This window comes from Grampus griseus, assembly GCF_964374135.1.
Source record: "Grampus griseus genome assembly, chromosome: 5".
Taxonomy (NCBI): Eukaryota; Metazoa; Chordata; class Mammalia; order Artiodactyla; family Delphinidae; genus Grampus; species Grampus griseus.
This window is the reverse complement of record NC_138998.1, coordinates 5,238,389-5,254,940: the sequence shown is the minus strand read 5'-3', so window position 1 is coordinate 5,254,940 and position 16,552 is coordinate 5,238,389. Positions and strand designations below refer to the sequence as shown.

The 16,552-nt window shown below is 38.4% G+C and overlaps 1 protein-coding gene across 1 annotated transcript in view; it reads right to left on the bottom strand.

The window, feature by feature from the left end:
- Nucleotides 1-411: 411 nt before the first annotated feature.
- ZNF385D (zinc finger protein 385D) overlaps nt 412-16,552 on the bottom strand; it is a 335,124-nt gene continuing 318,983 nt past the window's right edge. Inside the window, exons 6-8 of the mRNA XM_082655440.1 lie at nt 10,242-10,420; nt 9,080-9,181; nt 412-806 (exon numbers count right to left, since the gene is read on the bottom strand). Coding sequence (XP_082511566.1) covers nt 573-806; nt 9,080-9,181; nt 10,242-10,420 — 515 coding nt within the window. The 3' untranslated portion in view covers nt 412-572. The remainder of the gene's footprint in view (nt 807-9,079; nt 9,182-10,241; nt 10,421-16,552) is intronic.

Below are 16,552 nucleotides of genomic sequence, written 5' to 3'. Positions count from 1 at the left end.
AGCACTATTGTTTTTACAAGACATCTACTGTATCTACTTTTGTTGGGATAAATACCCAGGAATTGCTGTCATAGCAAGAGGAACAGCACGGGTACTACTATTCACAGTGTTGCTTTTGTTTTTTGTGTTTTTTTCTTTTCCTTTTTTTTTTTTTTGTATTATTTTAATCTACAGAGTAAATTGTTATATATACATTGGAACCAGTTAATGCCCTTAGACAATATATAGCTGTCTCATAAAGCAGGAAAGACAATGCAGGGGGAAACAAGTGCCCAAAAGCACAGTCACAAAGGCTTCAGAAGTTCTAGATACCACTACAAGTCAATGCTGGAGATCACTTCTAAAACACTCAATGTTCAAGAGGAATGCTTTAATTTGGAGAAAATACCACCCCTCCCTCCCACCCCTAAACCTCCCTCCTTTTTTTTTTTTTTTTAATAATCTTTTCAATTCACTATCAAAAGTCCTGGCTCTTCAGGTATACTTTAAACTATAAATAAACACTGCATAGTTCTCTTTTTGTTTTGTGTTTTTTGAAAAATTATTGCAGTACAGTTACTCCCATTTGGAATTCAGTAAGGAGCAAACAGCACAGGAGTGTGGGCGGTCCGAATGGGTCCAGGAGCTGGCCGCAGGAGGGCTGGAGGGACTGCAGAAGTCTGGAACAGTGTGGCTGCTGGAGCAGTTCGGAGGCTGAAGGGGGAATTCACTGCCACAGCCGCAGCAGCCGCTGCAGCTGCCAGAGGGTTTGGTAGAATTCGTGGAGCCAAAGGCTTTGAAGGTTCTTTTGAAAATACTAATTTTACCTGCAAGGTAGGGGGGAAAAAAAAGAGTAGATGAACAAAAGTCTTAGAGTCTACAATGAGAATCCAAAAGGGTGAGCAGCTTTTAAAATACAGCAGTCAACAAATACAAAGATAAACTCACACCTGGGAACTGATGATAAAAATCACGCAAAGTGGGAAACCTATATTCAATATCCTGAGATAAACCAAAATGGAAAAGAATATGAAAAAGAATATATATATATATATATATATATATATATATAACTGAATCACTTTGCTTTACAGCAGAAATTAACACACCATTGTAAATCAACTGTATTTCAATAAAATAAATTTTAAAAAATAATGTAAAGTGTAGAACATCTTTCCTTTTGGGAAAATTGGAAGATCCCAGAAAATGGCTTGACCTATGATATTACAAAGTCCTCCAGGAAAGTACTTTATTTTATTTTATTTTTTTAACATCCTTATTGGAGTATAATTTCTTTACAATGGTGTGTTACTTTCTGCTTTATAACAAAGTGAATCAGTTATACATATTCATAGGTCCCCATATCTCTTCCGTCTTGCGTCTCCCTCCCTCCCACCCTCCCTATCCCACCCCTCTAGGTGGTCACAAAGCACCGAGCTGACCTCCCTGTGCTATGCGGCTGCTTCCCACCAGCTATCTATTTTACGTTTGGTAGTGTATATATGTCCACGCCACTCTCTCACTTTGTCCAGCTTACCCTTCCCCCTCCCCCTATACTCAAGTCCATTCTCCAGGAAATCTGCGTCTTTATTCCCGTCTTGCCCCTAGGTCCTTCATGACCTTTTTTTTTTTTTAGATTCCATATATATGTGTTAGCATACCGTATTTGTTTTTCTCTTTCTGACTTACTTCACTCTGTATGACAGACTCTAGGTCCATCCACCTCACTACAAATAATTCAATTTCGTTTCTTCTTATGGCTGAGTAATATTCCATTGTATATATGTGCCATATCTTCTTTATCCATTCACCTGTTGATGGACACTTAGGCTGCTTCCATGTCCTGGCTATTGTAAATAGAGCTGCAATGAACATTGTGGTACATGACTCTTTTTGAATTATGGTTTTCTCAGGGAATATGTCCAGTAGTGGGATTGTTGGGTCATATGGTAGTTCTATTTTAAATTTTTTAAGAAACCTCCATACTCTTCTCCATAGTGGCTGCATCAATTTACATTCCCACCAACAGTGCAACAGGGTTCCCTTTACTCCACACCCTCTCCAGCATTTATTGTTTGTAGATTTTTTGATGATGGCAATTCTGAAAGGTGTGAGGTGATACATCATTGTAGTTTTGATTTGCATTTCTCTAATGATTAATGATGTTGAGCATTCTTTCATGTGTTTGTTGGCAATCTGAATATCTTCTTTGGAGAAATGTCTATTTACGTCTTCTCTGCATTTTTGGATTGGGGTGTTTGTTTTTTTGATCTTGAGCTGCATGAGCTGCTTGTAAATTCTGGAGAATAATCCTTTGTAAATTGCTTCATTTGCAAATATTTTCTCCCATTCTGAGGGTTGCCTTTTCGTTTTGTTTATGGTTTCCTTTGTTGTGCAAAAGCTTTTAAGTTTCATTAGGTTTCATTTGTATATTTTTGTTTTTATTTCCATTTCTCTAGGAGGTGGGTCAAAAAGGATCTTGCTGTGATTTATGTCCTAGAGTGTTCTGCCTACGTTTTCCTCTAAGAGTTTGATAGTGTCTGGCCTTACATTTAGGTATTTAATCCATTTTGAGTTTATTTTTGTGTATGGTGTTAGGGAATGTTCTAATTTCATTATTTTACATGTAGCTGTCCAGTTTTCCCAGCACCACTTATTGAAGAGGCTGTCCTTTCTCCACTGTGTATTCTTGCCTCCTTTATCAAAGATAAGGTGTCCATATGTGCATGGGTTTATCTCTGGGCTTTCTATCCTATTCCATTGATCTATATTCCTGTTTTTGTGCCAGTACCATACTGTCTTGATTACTGTAGCTTTGTAGTATAGTCTGAAGTCAGGGAGCCTGATTCCTCCAGCTCCGTTTTTCTTTCTCAAGAGTGCTTTCACTATTCAGGGTCTTTTGTTTTTCCATGCAAATTGTGATATGTTTTGTTCTAGTTCTGTGAAAAATACCAGTGGTAGTTTGATAGGGATTGCATTGAATCTGTAGATTGCTTTGGGTAGTAGAGTCATTTTCATAATGTTGATTCTTCCAATCCAAGGACATGGTATATCTCTCCATCTTTTTGTATCATCTTTAATTTCTTTCATCAGTGTCTTATAATTTTCTGCATACAGGTCTTTTTTCTCCTTAGGTAGGTTTATTCCTAGATATTTTATTCTTTTTGTTGCAATGGTAAATGGGAGTGTTTTCTTAATTTCACTTTCTGATTTTCATCATTAGTGTATAAGAATGCCAGAGATTTCTGTGCACTAATTTTGTATCCTGCTACTTTACCAAATTCATTGATTAGCTCTAGTAGTTTTCTGGTAGCATCTTTAGGATTCTCTATGTATAGTGTCATGTCATCTGCACACAATGACAGCTTTACTTCTTCCTTTCCGATTTGGATTCCTTTTATATCTTTTTCTTCACTGATTGCTGTGGCTAAAACTTCCAAAACGATGTTGAATAACAGTGGTGAGAGTGGGCAACCTTGTCTTGTTCCTGATCTTAGTGGAAATGGTTTCAGTTTTTCACCATTGAGGACAATGTTGGCTGTGGGTTTGTCATATATGGCCTTTATTATGTTGAGGAAAGTTCCCTCTAAGCCTACTTTCTGGAGGTTTTTTTTTTATCATAAATGGGTGTTGAATTTTGTCGAACATTTTCTCTTCATCTATTGAGTTGATCATATGGTTTTTCTCCTTCAATTTTTTGATAAGGTGTATCACATTGATTGATTTGCATATATTGAAGAATCCTTGCATTCCTGGGATAAACCCCACTTGATCATGTTGTATGATTCTTTTAATGTGCTGTTGAATTCTGTTTGCTAGTATTTTGTTGAGGATTTTTGCGTCTATGTTCATCAGTGATACTGGCCTATAAATTTCTTTCTTTGTGACATTTTGTCTGGTTTTGGTATCAGGGTGATGGTGGCCTCGTAGAATGAGTTTGGGAACATTCCTCCGTCTGCTATATTTTGGAAGAGTTTGAGAAGGATAGGTGTTAGCTCTTCTCTAAATGTTTGATAGAATTTGCCTGTGAAGCCATCTGGTCCTCGGCTTTTGTTTTTTTGGAATATTTTAAATCACAGTTTCAATTTCAGTGCTTGTGATTGGTCTGTTCATATTTTGTATTTCCTCCTGGTTCAATCTCGGAAGGTTGTGCATTTCTATGAATTTGTCCGTTTCTTCCAGGTTGTCCATTTTATTGGCATATAGGTGCTTGAAGTAATCTCTCTTGATGCTTTGTATTTCTGCAGTGTCAATTGTTACTTCTCCTTTTTTCATTTCTAATTCCATTGATTTGAGTCTTCTCCCTTTTTTTTCTTGATGAGTCTGGATAATGGTTTATCATTTTTGTTTATCTTCTCAAAGAACCAGCTTTTAGTTTTATTGACCTTTGCTAGAGTTTCCTTCATTTCTTTTTCATTTATGTCTGATCTGATTTTTATGATATCTTTCCTTCTGCTAACTTTGGGGGGTTTTTTGTTCTTCTTTCTCTAATTGCTTTAGGTGTAAGGTTAGGTTGTTTATTTGAGATATTTCTTGTTTCTTAAGGTAGGATTGTATTGCTATAAAATTCCCTCTTAGAACTGCTTTTGCTGCATCCCATAGGTTATGGATCATCGTGTTTCATTGTCATTTGTTTCTAGATTTGTTTGATTTCCTCTTTGATTTCTTCACTTATCTCTTGGTTATTAAGTAGTGTATTGTTTAGCCTCCATGTGGTTTTATTTTTTACAGCTTTTTTCCTGTAATTGATATTTAGTCTCACAGCATTGTGGTCAGAAAAGATACTTGATCTGATTTCAATTTTCTTAAATTTACCAAGGCTTGATTTGTGACCCAAAATATGATCTATCCGGAAGAATGTTCCATGAGCACTTGAGAAGAAAGTGTATTCTGTTGTTTTTGTATGGAATGTCCTATAAATATCAATTAAGTCCATCTTGTTTAATGTATCATTTAAAGCTTCTGTTTCCTTATTTAATTTCATTTTGGGTGATCTGTCCAATGGTGAAAGTGGGGTGTTAAAGTCCCCTACTATGAATGTGTTACTGTCGATTTCCCCTTTTATGGCTGTTAGTATTTGCCTTATGTATTGAGGTGCTCCTATGTTGGGTGCAGAAATATTTACAGTTGTTATATCTTCTTCTTGGATTGATCTCTTGATCATTATGTAATGTCCTTCTTTGTCTCTCGTAATAGTCTTTGTTTTAAAGTCTATTTTGTCTGATATGAGAATTGCTACTCCAGCTTTCTTTTGATTTCCATTTGCATGGAATATCTTTTTCCATCCCCTCACTTTCAGTCTGTATGTGTCCTTAGGTCTGAGGTGGGTCTCTTGTAGGCAGCATATATACTGGTCTTGTTTTTGTATCCATTTAGCCATTCTATGTCTTTTGGTGGGAGTAATTAATCCATTTACATTTAAGGTAATTATTGATATGCATGTTCCTATTACCATTTTCTTAATTGTTTTGGGTTTGTTATTGTAGGTCTTTTACTTCTCTTGTGTTTTCTGTTTAGAGAAGTTCCTTTAGCATTTGTTGTAAAGCTGGGTTGGTGATGCTGAATTCTCTTAGCTTTGCTTGTCTGTTAAGGTTTCAATTTCTCAGTAAAATCTGCATGAGGTCCTTGCTGGGCAGAGTAATCTTGATTGTAGGTTTTCCCCTTTCGTCACTTTAAATATGTCCTGCCAGTCCCTTCTGGCTTGCAGAGTTTCTGCTGAGAGATCAGCTGTTAACCTTATGGGGATTCCCTTGTGTGTTATTTGATGTTTTTCCCTTGCTGCTTTTAATATTTTTTCTTTGTATTTAATTTTTGATAGTTTGATTAATATGTGTCTTGGCATGTTTCTCCTTGGATTTATCCTGTATGGGACTCTCTGCACTTTCTAGACTTGATTATCTATTTCCTTTCCCATATTAGGGACGTTTTCAACTATAATCTCTTGAAATATTTTCTCAGTCCCTTTCTTTTTCTCTTCTTCCTCTGAGAGCCCTATAATTTGAATGTTGGTGCGTTTAATGTTGTTCCAGATGTCTCTGAGATTGTCCTCAATTCTCTTCATTCTTTTTTCTTTATTCTGCTCTGCAGTAGTCATTTCCACTATTTTATCTTCCAGGTCACTTACCTGTTCTTCTGCCTCAGTTATTCTGCTATTGATCCCTTCTAACGAATTTTTAATTTCATTTATTGTGTTGTTCATCACTGTTTGTTTGCTCTTTAGTTCTCCTAAGTCCTTGTTAAACATTTCCTGTATTTTGTCCATTCTATTTCCAAGATTTTGGATCATCTTTACTATCATTATTCTGAATTCTTTTTCAGGTAGACTGCCTATTTCCTCTTCTTTTGTTAGGTCTGGTGGGTTTTTATGTTGCTCCTTTGTCTGCTGTGTGTTTTTCTGTCTTCTCATTTTGCTTAACTTACTGTGTTTGGGGGTCTCCTTTTTGCAGGCTGCAGGTTCCTAGTTCCCATTGTTTTTGGTGTCTGTCCCCAGTGGCTAAGATTGGTTCAGTGGGTTGTGTTGGCTTCCTGGTGGAGGGGACTAGTGCCTGTGTTCTGGTGGATAAGGCTGGATCTTGTCTTTCTGGTGGGCAGGTCCATGTCCGGCGGTGTGTTTTGGGGTGTCTGTGGCTTTTTTATGATTTTAGACAGTTTCTGTGCTAAAGGATGGGTTTGTGTTCCTGTCTTGCTAGTTGTTTGGCATAGGGTGTCCAGCACTGTAGCTTGCTGGTCGTTGAGTGGAGCTGGGTCTTGGTGTCGAGATGGAGATCTCTGGGAGATTTTCGTCATTTGATATTATGTGGAGCTGGGAGGTCTCTTGTGGACCACTGTCCTGAACTTGGCTCTCCCACCTCAGAGGTACAGCCCTCATGCCTGGCTGGAGTGCCAAAAGCCTGTCATCTACACGGTCATGTGACTCTAGGTAGGAGGCCTCAGTTCATTGCTACATGGATCTCACCTTAGGGCTGCTTGAGTGTCCTCATGACATGGCAGCTGGCTTACCCCAGGATGAGTGATCCGACCCATGGTCCCCAGGACTGCTGCAGTTTTGGCTGCTGGGGCCCTTCCAGAGCTGGCAGCCTCAGTGAGGCCACCCTCCCTTTGGGCTCCAGGGCAGTTTAGTGATGGCGGAGGGAAGAGACCCCAAGCCAGGAGTTCCAGCTCTCTATTTTATTTTTGTGATAAATATACTTCGTGTGGAAAGTATTCATCTTGAGAAAAAACAGGGAATTTTTTACTGCACTCTTTACACACATTTTAACTAGCAGGGTATAGACATTTTTAAAGAGAGATTAATTAATGCTGTCAGCTACTATTAGACTATGCAAGTATGTCAAGTGAGTATCCTAGTAAGATGTGAGTACCAATCAAGAGACATTATAAAAATAATGAAATTCCACTTTCAATAAAGAAGCAAAGAAAACTTATCTTCCCTAAAAGTTTGACATGTTTTGCTTTCATTGGTAGCAACATTCTCCCAAACCTACTATATAAAATCAGTTCATTCTCTGACTAGTAGCATTAGTAAGATGGCTGTTCTCAGGAAGGGAATGGTCCCGTTTATGGAAATAGTAACAGTGACAGTTAAACAGGAGGTTTGGAAGCTAACATTAACACAGTTTGACTTCTCTGTTTATTTAAGAACCATTCACTTGATTGTTGAAAGCTTCATCTACGTAGGTCAGAAAGAGCACTCAGGTTATGACTAGTGGTGCTGAAACATCAGTTCCATGCAGAATTCACAGCCACTCAATGCAGCTAAAATTGATTCTATGCAAGAGAGTAAAATGACTTCATTTGCATAAAAATGGGTGATGCTACAAAATTAATTGGGTCAACTCATTCTGAGGTCTCATAATGGATGACTACAGTTTTCCTTTAACTGTATTTTCACGTGTCAGCAGCACACAGTAGCACTGATTATTAATAAGATCTATTTTGAAGAAAACAGATTTCAAAATGCATAATTCAGCACATACTGTAGATCAATTGTTCTTCATCTTAATTTTTTTATGCACAGAGTTATGGTTTATTACAGCTAAACAATGCAGAGCCCTGGGTCTCTTAGATGTAAGCTATCGTCATTTCAACCAGAACAAAAGCATATGCTTATAAATATTAGCTTAAGATTTCAGGAGGTTTACAGACTTCCCCTAAAATCCTACAAAAATTCTAGGCCAGGACATCAGTACTAATATGTTTACTAATCTAAAACAAGAGGGCATGTCTCAGGAAATATTTCCCAGGCCTTAGATAGTGTCCTTAGGTGAATAATTTTTAAAAGGAGCCATGTCTTTGAGAGTGTGTTATTCAAAAGACAAAATTGTTGAGGGAATCAACAATACTGGTGCTTTGTCTCCTGAAGACCTTAAAAAGGAGATGCAAGAATTTGTTTTCACCGATCTTTTCCTAATAGTATCCACTAACCTCAAGTCCAGATTTCATGCGATTACCTACCTGACACAAAAGAGTTTGGTTTTCCTCCTACCCCCATGCTCTGCTGTAAACCTGTGCCCAACTAAAAAGATAAGATGTCGGACTTTGGCTAATGGTGACAAAACACTCAAACAACTCACGAAACCAATGATTCTGTTGGTGGAGTAGGAGTTGGACTTTCAAATCAATTGTTTGTCTTTACTTAGGTATCTTCCATTCATTTCATTTAGTAACTGACAAAAAAAAATCCAAGTTCAGTGAGTAGACTGCAGGACATGAAAGGCTATTCTCAGGCTTCCCTAGTGGTACAGTGGCTAAGGATCCTCCTGCCAATGCAGGGGACACGGTTTGGAGCCCTGGTCCGGGAAGATCCCACATGCCACGGAGCAATGAAGCCCGTGTGCCACAACTACTGAGCCTGCGTGCCACAACTACTGAAGCCCGGGCACCTAGAGCCCATGCTCCACAACAAGAGAGGCCACCGCAGTGAGAAGCCCACGTTCCGCAACCATGAGTAGCCCCCGCTCACCACAACTAGAGAAAGCCTGTGTGCAGCAACGAAGACCCAATGCAGCCAAAAATAAAATATAGACAAATAAATAAATTTATTAAATAAAAAAAAAGAAAGAAAGGCTACTCTCTATTGGGAAGCAAAAAGGACACTCACCCCCAGCGGATGTGCTGCCTTCTGCAGTTTGTTGTAAGGACTGTATTTAGGTTTCGGGGGCTTCCCAGCAGCTCTGTCTTTGTGCCTTCTACTGCTAATATGCTATTAAAAGCAATTAAAAATGACAGCTTTAAAAAAATTATCCCCCAAACCCTTCATAAATATTGTTTTAACCTGGGGCAGGATATTAATTATTTCATGCAAGTTGAAGAAAGACAAAAATACAAGAGCGTGCACTTTTGTCCTCAGACGCTGATGCTTTGAGGAGAGATACCTTTGTGCTAGCCGTTTTAGTCTATTTTAAACAAATAGCAGGGTCTTCTTTTTCCCAGCATTTTTCCTTATTACTGCATAGATCTTGTTTTATGGACATTTACAAAGGAAATAAATGTCTGAAGGAATTTTATGTGCAAATAAACAAAGATGGCCAGGCGGGCATGAATTTATTTCCATACTAATATTTATCCTCACATTTGTACAGCCAAATGTCAACCCCTTAAATTCTAAAGATAAATAACTAAGGTGTGTAAAAATCAGTGCAAGAATGTACGTCTGCATATAAAACACAACACTATATGAGGGCTGGGACTTCAACTAGAAACGTAGAACTGATCTCTTTGGAAGGCTATTCAGAGTAAAAGTGAATGCAACAGGATTAGTCATCTTGTTAGCAGGTGGCTGCAGGATTTAGAAATACAGTACACCACCATGTAATAGAGTACATAAAATAAAAGAAGAGCACAGCATAAAATTAGTGGTAGCATGTAAATATCTAAACAAGTAAAAATGGAACATTGAAATTTGACCTTTAAAGGAAATCAACACTTTTGAGTGGGAAACCTGGTAAAGAAAAGATCTACTACCCCCTTTCCTCCCACTCTTCATATACAAAAATAGCACAGACTCACTTCAGGCAATTTCAGAAAGATCTTAGAAGCCATTACATTTTAGTATTCCTTTAACCAACCAAAATATGCATAAATAAATAAGGAGAGTGAATAAGAAGCTAAGTGGATGGATGGATGGACGGATGGATGGATGGATGGATGGATGGATGGTTGGATGGGAGAGAAAAGCAGAAAAGAAAGGGAACAGAGGAAGCACACAGTCTGCTCGTGCATGACCCCCATCTGTTTTCACTTCTAGAATGGGTACCGCCTACCTGTTTAAGCTGTGTTTCCGAGTTGACGTGCACATCACAGATTTCACAGTGAAACGTTTTGTTCTGCAGGCCTGTATTCCCCTTATTCACTGGTCCTTTGCCTTTCACACCTACCCTAGGGAAGGCTTTGATAGTCCCACTGCCGTTCCGAGCTTCTAGCATCGTTTTGTGCTTAGTACCTGCCAGGAGTATTCAGAAAAGAAAAAAGAGGGGGAAAATCTTAGTTAGTAATCTCCTCCAGGAAACGATACAACAACACAACATGATGTGATGCCGAGTTTGAATGCAGTTCTTCCAGGGATTATGCTTGAAATATGCTTATGACATAGAAAACTGTAACAATGTGCTCTGATCACCTTATATAACATGACTTAATCACTCATCTTTTTATAATGTCCTGTTTTACAAATAAGCACCATCAGTACAGGAACTAAACTTAAAAGTCCTGAGATGAAATTAAATGGGTGTGACTTCTTTTCATTTCCTCTTGATGCTAACGAGACATAAATGATAGCTGATGAGGAAGAGTGATTTAGTTGCTACAGGTGTAGTTGGAGGTGAGGTGTAACAAGTGTAATCAGTTTAAACACGGTGTGTTTACAGAAGTGGCACTAATTAAATGCCCACTTTCTAAATAGAATACAAACAAGCTTTCCTGGCTATGGGGTTTAGGATCAAAGAGGGAGAGTAATTGTATAGAGATCTCAATGACTCTGGAAAAAAAAGTCCTATTAGAATAGCAAAGTTCACACTGATTGGCTATGAAATTTCAAATATAAACAAATGAGTAAAAAACGGGGGGATTCACCGGCTAAGCAGATACACTGTAAAGAAACCCTTCTTTTTATTAAACCAGTCACATCTTTTGGCTGTCCCACATAACTAATGTAATTCTACTTATCAAGATTTGCTTTTTTTAAACAATAAAATTCAGGATAGCAGTTTGCTTTCAAAAACTTTGCTCACAATTTCCTTCTCCTTGGAGTTGATAAGTATTCTTTACTTTTCTCATTTAGCCATATGTTTTTGCTATGAAATTTTCTCTTGTAATCATTGATGTCCTTTCTGCCATTCTGGTTTTCTAAATCCTGATTTAGGGGTTTCACCTTCCTAATTGTATTTATTAGATTGTTATCAGTTCTGGAAGCATAGAAAAAAAGAGAAATTCTTAACTTCTGGTTCTTGGGCCTGCCTCTCAGAATCATTCCATATCAATGAAGAAAAGATGCTGAGGGCCCTCCAGCTCCGTGTCAATCACCCATGTCTTCAATAAGAGGCAATGCACACACGGAACAGGTTTAGAGCCATACGTTTCTCTCTTTAAAATGATACCTTTACTGAGTCCAATATTAAAAAATGCATATTTTTACCACTTAGGTTCCCCACTTTGAGTCTCATTTTCTTATGCACAGCAATGAAAATGTTCATATCTCAACATATTAAGGAGAGAGAAAAAAGTCAACGTTTTGTGAGAAGACGGGAGAGGCTGAAATACGGAGTCAAAGAACCATGCGGTAGTGGTGGTGGTAGCAGTGAGGCTGCCCCGGGGTTCACTTTCACCCATGTCCACTGCAATATAGTGACCTAATGCTTTCTGCTTTGTATGAAGATACCATAAATGAGAGTAGGGCAAGCAATGTTCTGGTGAGCAATACATACCTACACAAATAATTAATGAACGAGTATATATATGCATACACACACACACACACACACATTGTTTTCTCCTACCTTCATTTATACCATCTTCCTACAAATTCAAAGCTTTTGTGCCACTATGTGAGTAGAGGGTTATCCAACCTTCTCTATCCAAACAGGTGATTTTATCAAAATATTTTTTTCCCATGCAACCTCTATAGTCAAACTGAGAAGCTCTCCTGGGGCCGCTGTGGCTTAGGAATGTCTAAATAGCAGTCAGTAAGAGACAAATTCTCATCCTGACTTTATTTTTTTTTGCGGTACGCGGGCCTCTCACTGTCGTGGCCTCTCCCGTTGCGGAGCACAGGCTCCGGAGGTGCAGGCTCAACGGCCATGGCTCACGGGCCCAGCCGCTCCGCGGCATGTGGGATCCTCCCGGACCGGGGCACGAACCCGTGTTCCCTGCATCGGCAGGCGGGCTCTCAACCACTGCGCCACCAGGGAAGCCCCTCATCCTTTCTTGAAGGCCCTTTGACTCACTCTGGTTAATATCCTATGTGATTTGAGCTGGCGTTTGATAGTGGCAACCAGAATGGTTCAGAAAACTGTTTCTACCTATTCACTGATATGGAAGTACTTCATCTTGCCTGGGAGGACAAAAAAAAGTCAGGCGTGGGTGGCTTGCCTCAGGATTGAGTGACAGGTGGGTTAGGAGGAGAAGAAATTCAAAAAAGTTGCTCCCAATACTAAGTTGCTACCAATAGCAACAGTAAGTAAAAATCCAGAAAACAGACATTCTCCATATTATCTCTGGCAAGCTAAGACCCACCTATGTCCTGTCCCTAGGGGAAGGAAAGAAACAGAAGATACGTGAGCATTGGAGAATTACCCAACCTCAGAAAAATCACTGTGTCATTAGCATTATTATTTCAGTGTAGTCTCTCCACAAAAGCTAGTAAAGATAGGAAAGTTAAATATACACACTCATGCATGCCTTACACACACATGCACACACACACACACACCAAACACATGTGGTTAAAATTGTGCTGAGACTGGGTGAAAAACTTCAGCTAATAGCTTTGACTCTGGGGTTACTATTCATCATCACGTAGAGTGGAACGTTTGTGCAATGTAACCTCCTGCATCTAGTAGCAGCTTGTCAGTCATAATTAAATAGATATTAGATCATTTTATAAGATCTTAAAGCTTGAACAGCCTGTAAAGGTAGCTGTTTTTCCTTCAAGTACAGCTACAATTAAGGAGAGATGTACTACTCTTAATTTTCAAGCATTTATATTTTTGAGAGATCAGATGTGCATGAATACTCTAAAATAGTGACTATTAGGAGAACTGATACTTATTTTATTTTTTAAACATTGCACATATTGTGATAAATTATTGACCTGCTCTTAGCCACCCACGAGTTTAGGTGCTATTATCATGCACTCAGATAACAAACTGAGACTCAGAAAGGTTAAGTTACTTGCCCAGCTCACAAAGCAAACACTACTTGAAGTTACTGGCAGGTAGAAAGTGGATTTCTAATTAAGTCCTTAGAGCTATGGGGATTTAGCTAGAAATCCACTAAGGATGTCTGAGCTAGCTGAATTCCAGTGACACAGGAATCTCTCATAGTACCTTTAATTTTTCTATTTTGTTAATGAAGTCTTTTCTAAACTCGGATTTTAATTTGAGTCTTTCAAATCCCCGTTCCCCTTGTTTTCTTGTAATGCTCCTTTCTGCTCAGCAGAGTACCCGGAACCAGGACGCTATAATAAATGACAGTGGCTTTGTGATGGCAGGTTTGAATACCTCAGATTCCAACAATGTGTAAACATCTCGCAAGGCTTGTGCCTTCCCCTGTGATTGCACAGTAGGGCCATTGCAAAGCTGCTTCTGTACTTTAAAGGGACTATTTTCTTCCCATCACTTTTAAAAGGCCATCACTGATAATGACATTCGTTTGAAGCTTCCATGATTCCTGAAATGTGGAGCCGTTCTGCAACCACAGTTTAAAGGCAGCAAGTCATCATGCTCCTAGAAATACTGATTTTGTTTGCTTTTTTTATTTGTTTGCTTTTGATTGCCTTGGGACAAGATATTGTATCTGCAAAAATCAAAATAATATGTGCTGCAGAGTGAATAGAGGCTAGCCTTCCCTTTAATTCCTCATCATCTTTGCAACTTCCTTTTTTAGATGGCTCTTAAGTTAGGTACTGGCATAAAGGAAAGGTGGGTGAGCAAGAAAACTGGCAAATGACTTTTTAAAATTAAATCAATCATTCTTTAGGTCATCAGGAAAATTGGGGAAATTTCTTTAAAATGGAAAAAAACCCAGAATTCCATCAAGGAGAAGCATATCAAAATATTAATAGTGGTCATCATGTACCAGTCTTTTATTTTCTATTTGTATATGTGCATTTTAAAAAGTCTGGATAACTTAGTTAAAGTAATTTTGTATAGAACTTCCCTTGGACTTATACATACTTTTAAAAATGCACATGATTTTTAATGACAGCATAGGCTTACAATACATGAACGTTATATATTTAACCACTTATCTAATATTAGACATTTGGATTATTTTCTTTTTTTTTCCCTGTATAATTATTGTGTAATGAACATCCTACTTGTTAATCTTTTAAACTCTATCCTAAGGTTATTTCCTTAGGATAGATTTTGATAAGGAGTATTATAGGTACAAAATACGGCTATTTTTAAGCCTCAAGTCAAGCTATCAGATTAACTGTCTAAACAGTACAAAGGAAGTTTCAGAGAGATTCATTTTATAGGGAAATGTATCCTGGTAGAGTCTGCAAAATTCACCTTTCTATAAAATATATTTCAATGCCTTAAAGTTCAATTTTCCAGAATGTCCATGAGATGAGATTTAATAGTGTTAGACTAGACCCTTAGCAAACCCACGTGACTGCCAGTGATCGTTTAGTTACCTTCTCATTGACAAGTTCAGATGATTCCAGCTTATAGATACACGGGCAGGAAAGTGGTCAGCCTCCATACAAACAGCAAAATGCAAAGGTGTTTTTTGATGTGTTTATTTATAACATTCAGTAAAATGGCATTATAGTCCAACTCTATGTGTCCTAAGGAAAGAAAGTTGTTTTGAATCTCTACACCTGAAGGGTATAATTGGCATCAAGAGCTTCCATGTTCTCTCTTGTTTTTAATTCTCTAAATGTCAAATTACCCTGACCTCATTTATTACCCTGACCTCATATATACTATGTATTTTCCATGTCAATCTTAATTTTATTTTGTCTTTGAAATGAAATCTTTGGTTTGTTTTATCAGCATATCAACAAACAGTAAGCACCCAGAATGGCATCCATGGTATCAGGTGACCAAGGAATGCCGCAAATGAGTAAAAAATTGTGTTATTTCTGTTAGCTCCCTGGTTGAAAGTAATTTGTTGACTCATCAGTAATGCATCCCAAGTCCAAATGGCAGAGGTGAAAGTAGACACAAGGGAAACAGAGGAGAGGAGAACTTTGCTTTTAGCATCAGAAACGTCCTCTGAGGAAGAGCTACGAAGTGGGAACAGAAGGGGAGGCAAGCCACACAGCACCAGTGGGGATGGACTTGGTGTCCAAAGACAGCTCAGGAAAGAGCTCTGCAGACCCTGGGAACCAGTAAGCGGGGCACTGGCTGGGTTTGATGGGGAGATAAACATGTGGAATTGATATGGCAGTAACCCTGGACATACCACCACATGAGAATTTTCAGGCATCCAGAAAACCTCTTTTACCTATAACAATGGACTACAAGGAAGATGGAGGATTTCCTGTGCTGCTGTAGACATGCACTTAACAATCCTTATTTGCACCCATCTCTGCTACTTAGAAACAACGCCCTTAAAAGCATGGAAAAATGCTCCATTGCTTTCATAGCCATTAACCAAGAGAACCCGGCAAAAAGGTTTTCACATAATAAACTCTCAATAAATGGAAAAATTAGACACTCCCATAGTATAACAGATATGATGTTGTCTTAGTTATTTATAAAAGCAGTGTTTTTGCTTACTTTTTGTGTAACTAGTTCAGTTTTCACTTTTTTAAATGAAAGTAACACTTTGTTAGAAAATTCAAAGAGCACAGAAAGGTATAAGGTGAAAAGCAAAAGCCCTCCCACTTTTCACCTTCAAGCCGCATGCCCTCAGTAGGGAAACAGTTTCATGTGCAAACTTCCTGAAATGTTCTAAATATCAGTGACATTATATTAGGCTCGAGTAGAAAAAATAATGTAGGTTGAACATTCTACTTGGTTTGCGCATGAAACCACTCCTAAGAAGCACAGCACGTAAAAGTACACAGCAAGAAAACACATCTCAACACAACTCTGAAATCACTTATTCTGGTTGTTCATCCATGAGATGTCACCAAACACGAAATAACTAAACCCTGAATGCTCACAGCTACATAAAATTTTTCTATTAGGTAATATATCCCAAATCACCCATATGGCAAACCCCAAAGTACATTATTTAAAAATTGTAAGAATGCAGGCGACTCTTCCTGTGGCAGTGCAGGTCTGAGGAGGTGGCTCACAGGGGTGAGGCATTTAGGGTGAGGTGACACCGACCTTGGAGCCAGATTGGCTGGGTTTGCATCACAGCCCCAACATTTAAGGGCTCTATGGCTTTGGGCAAGTCA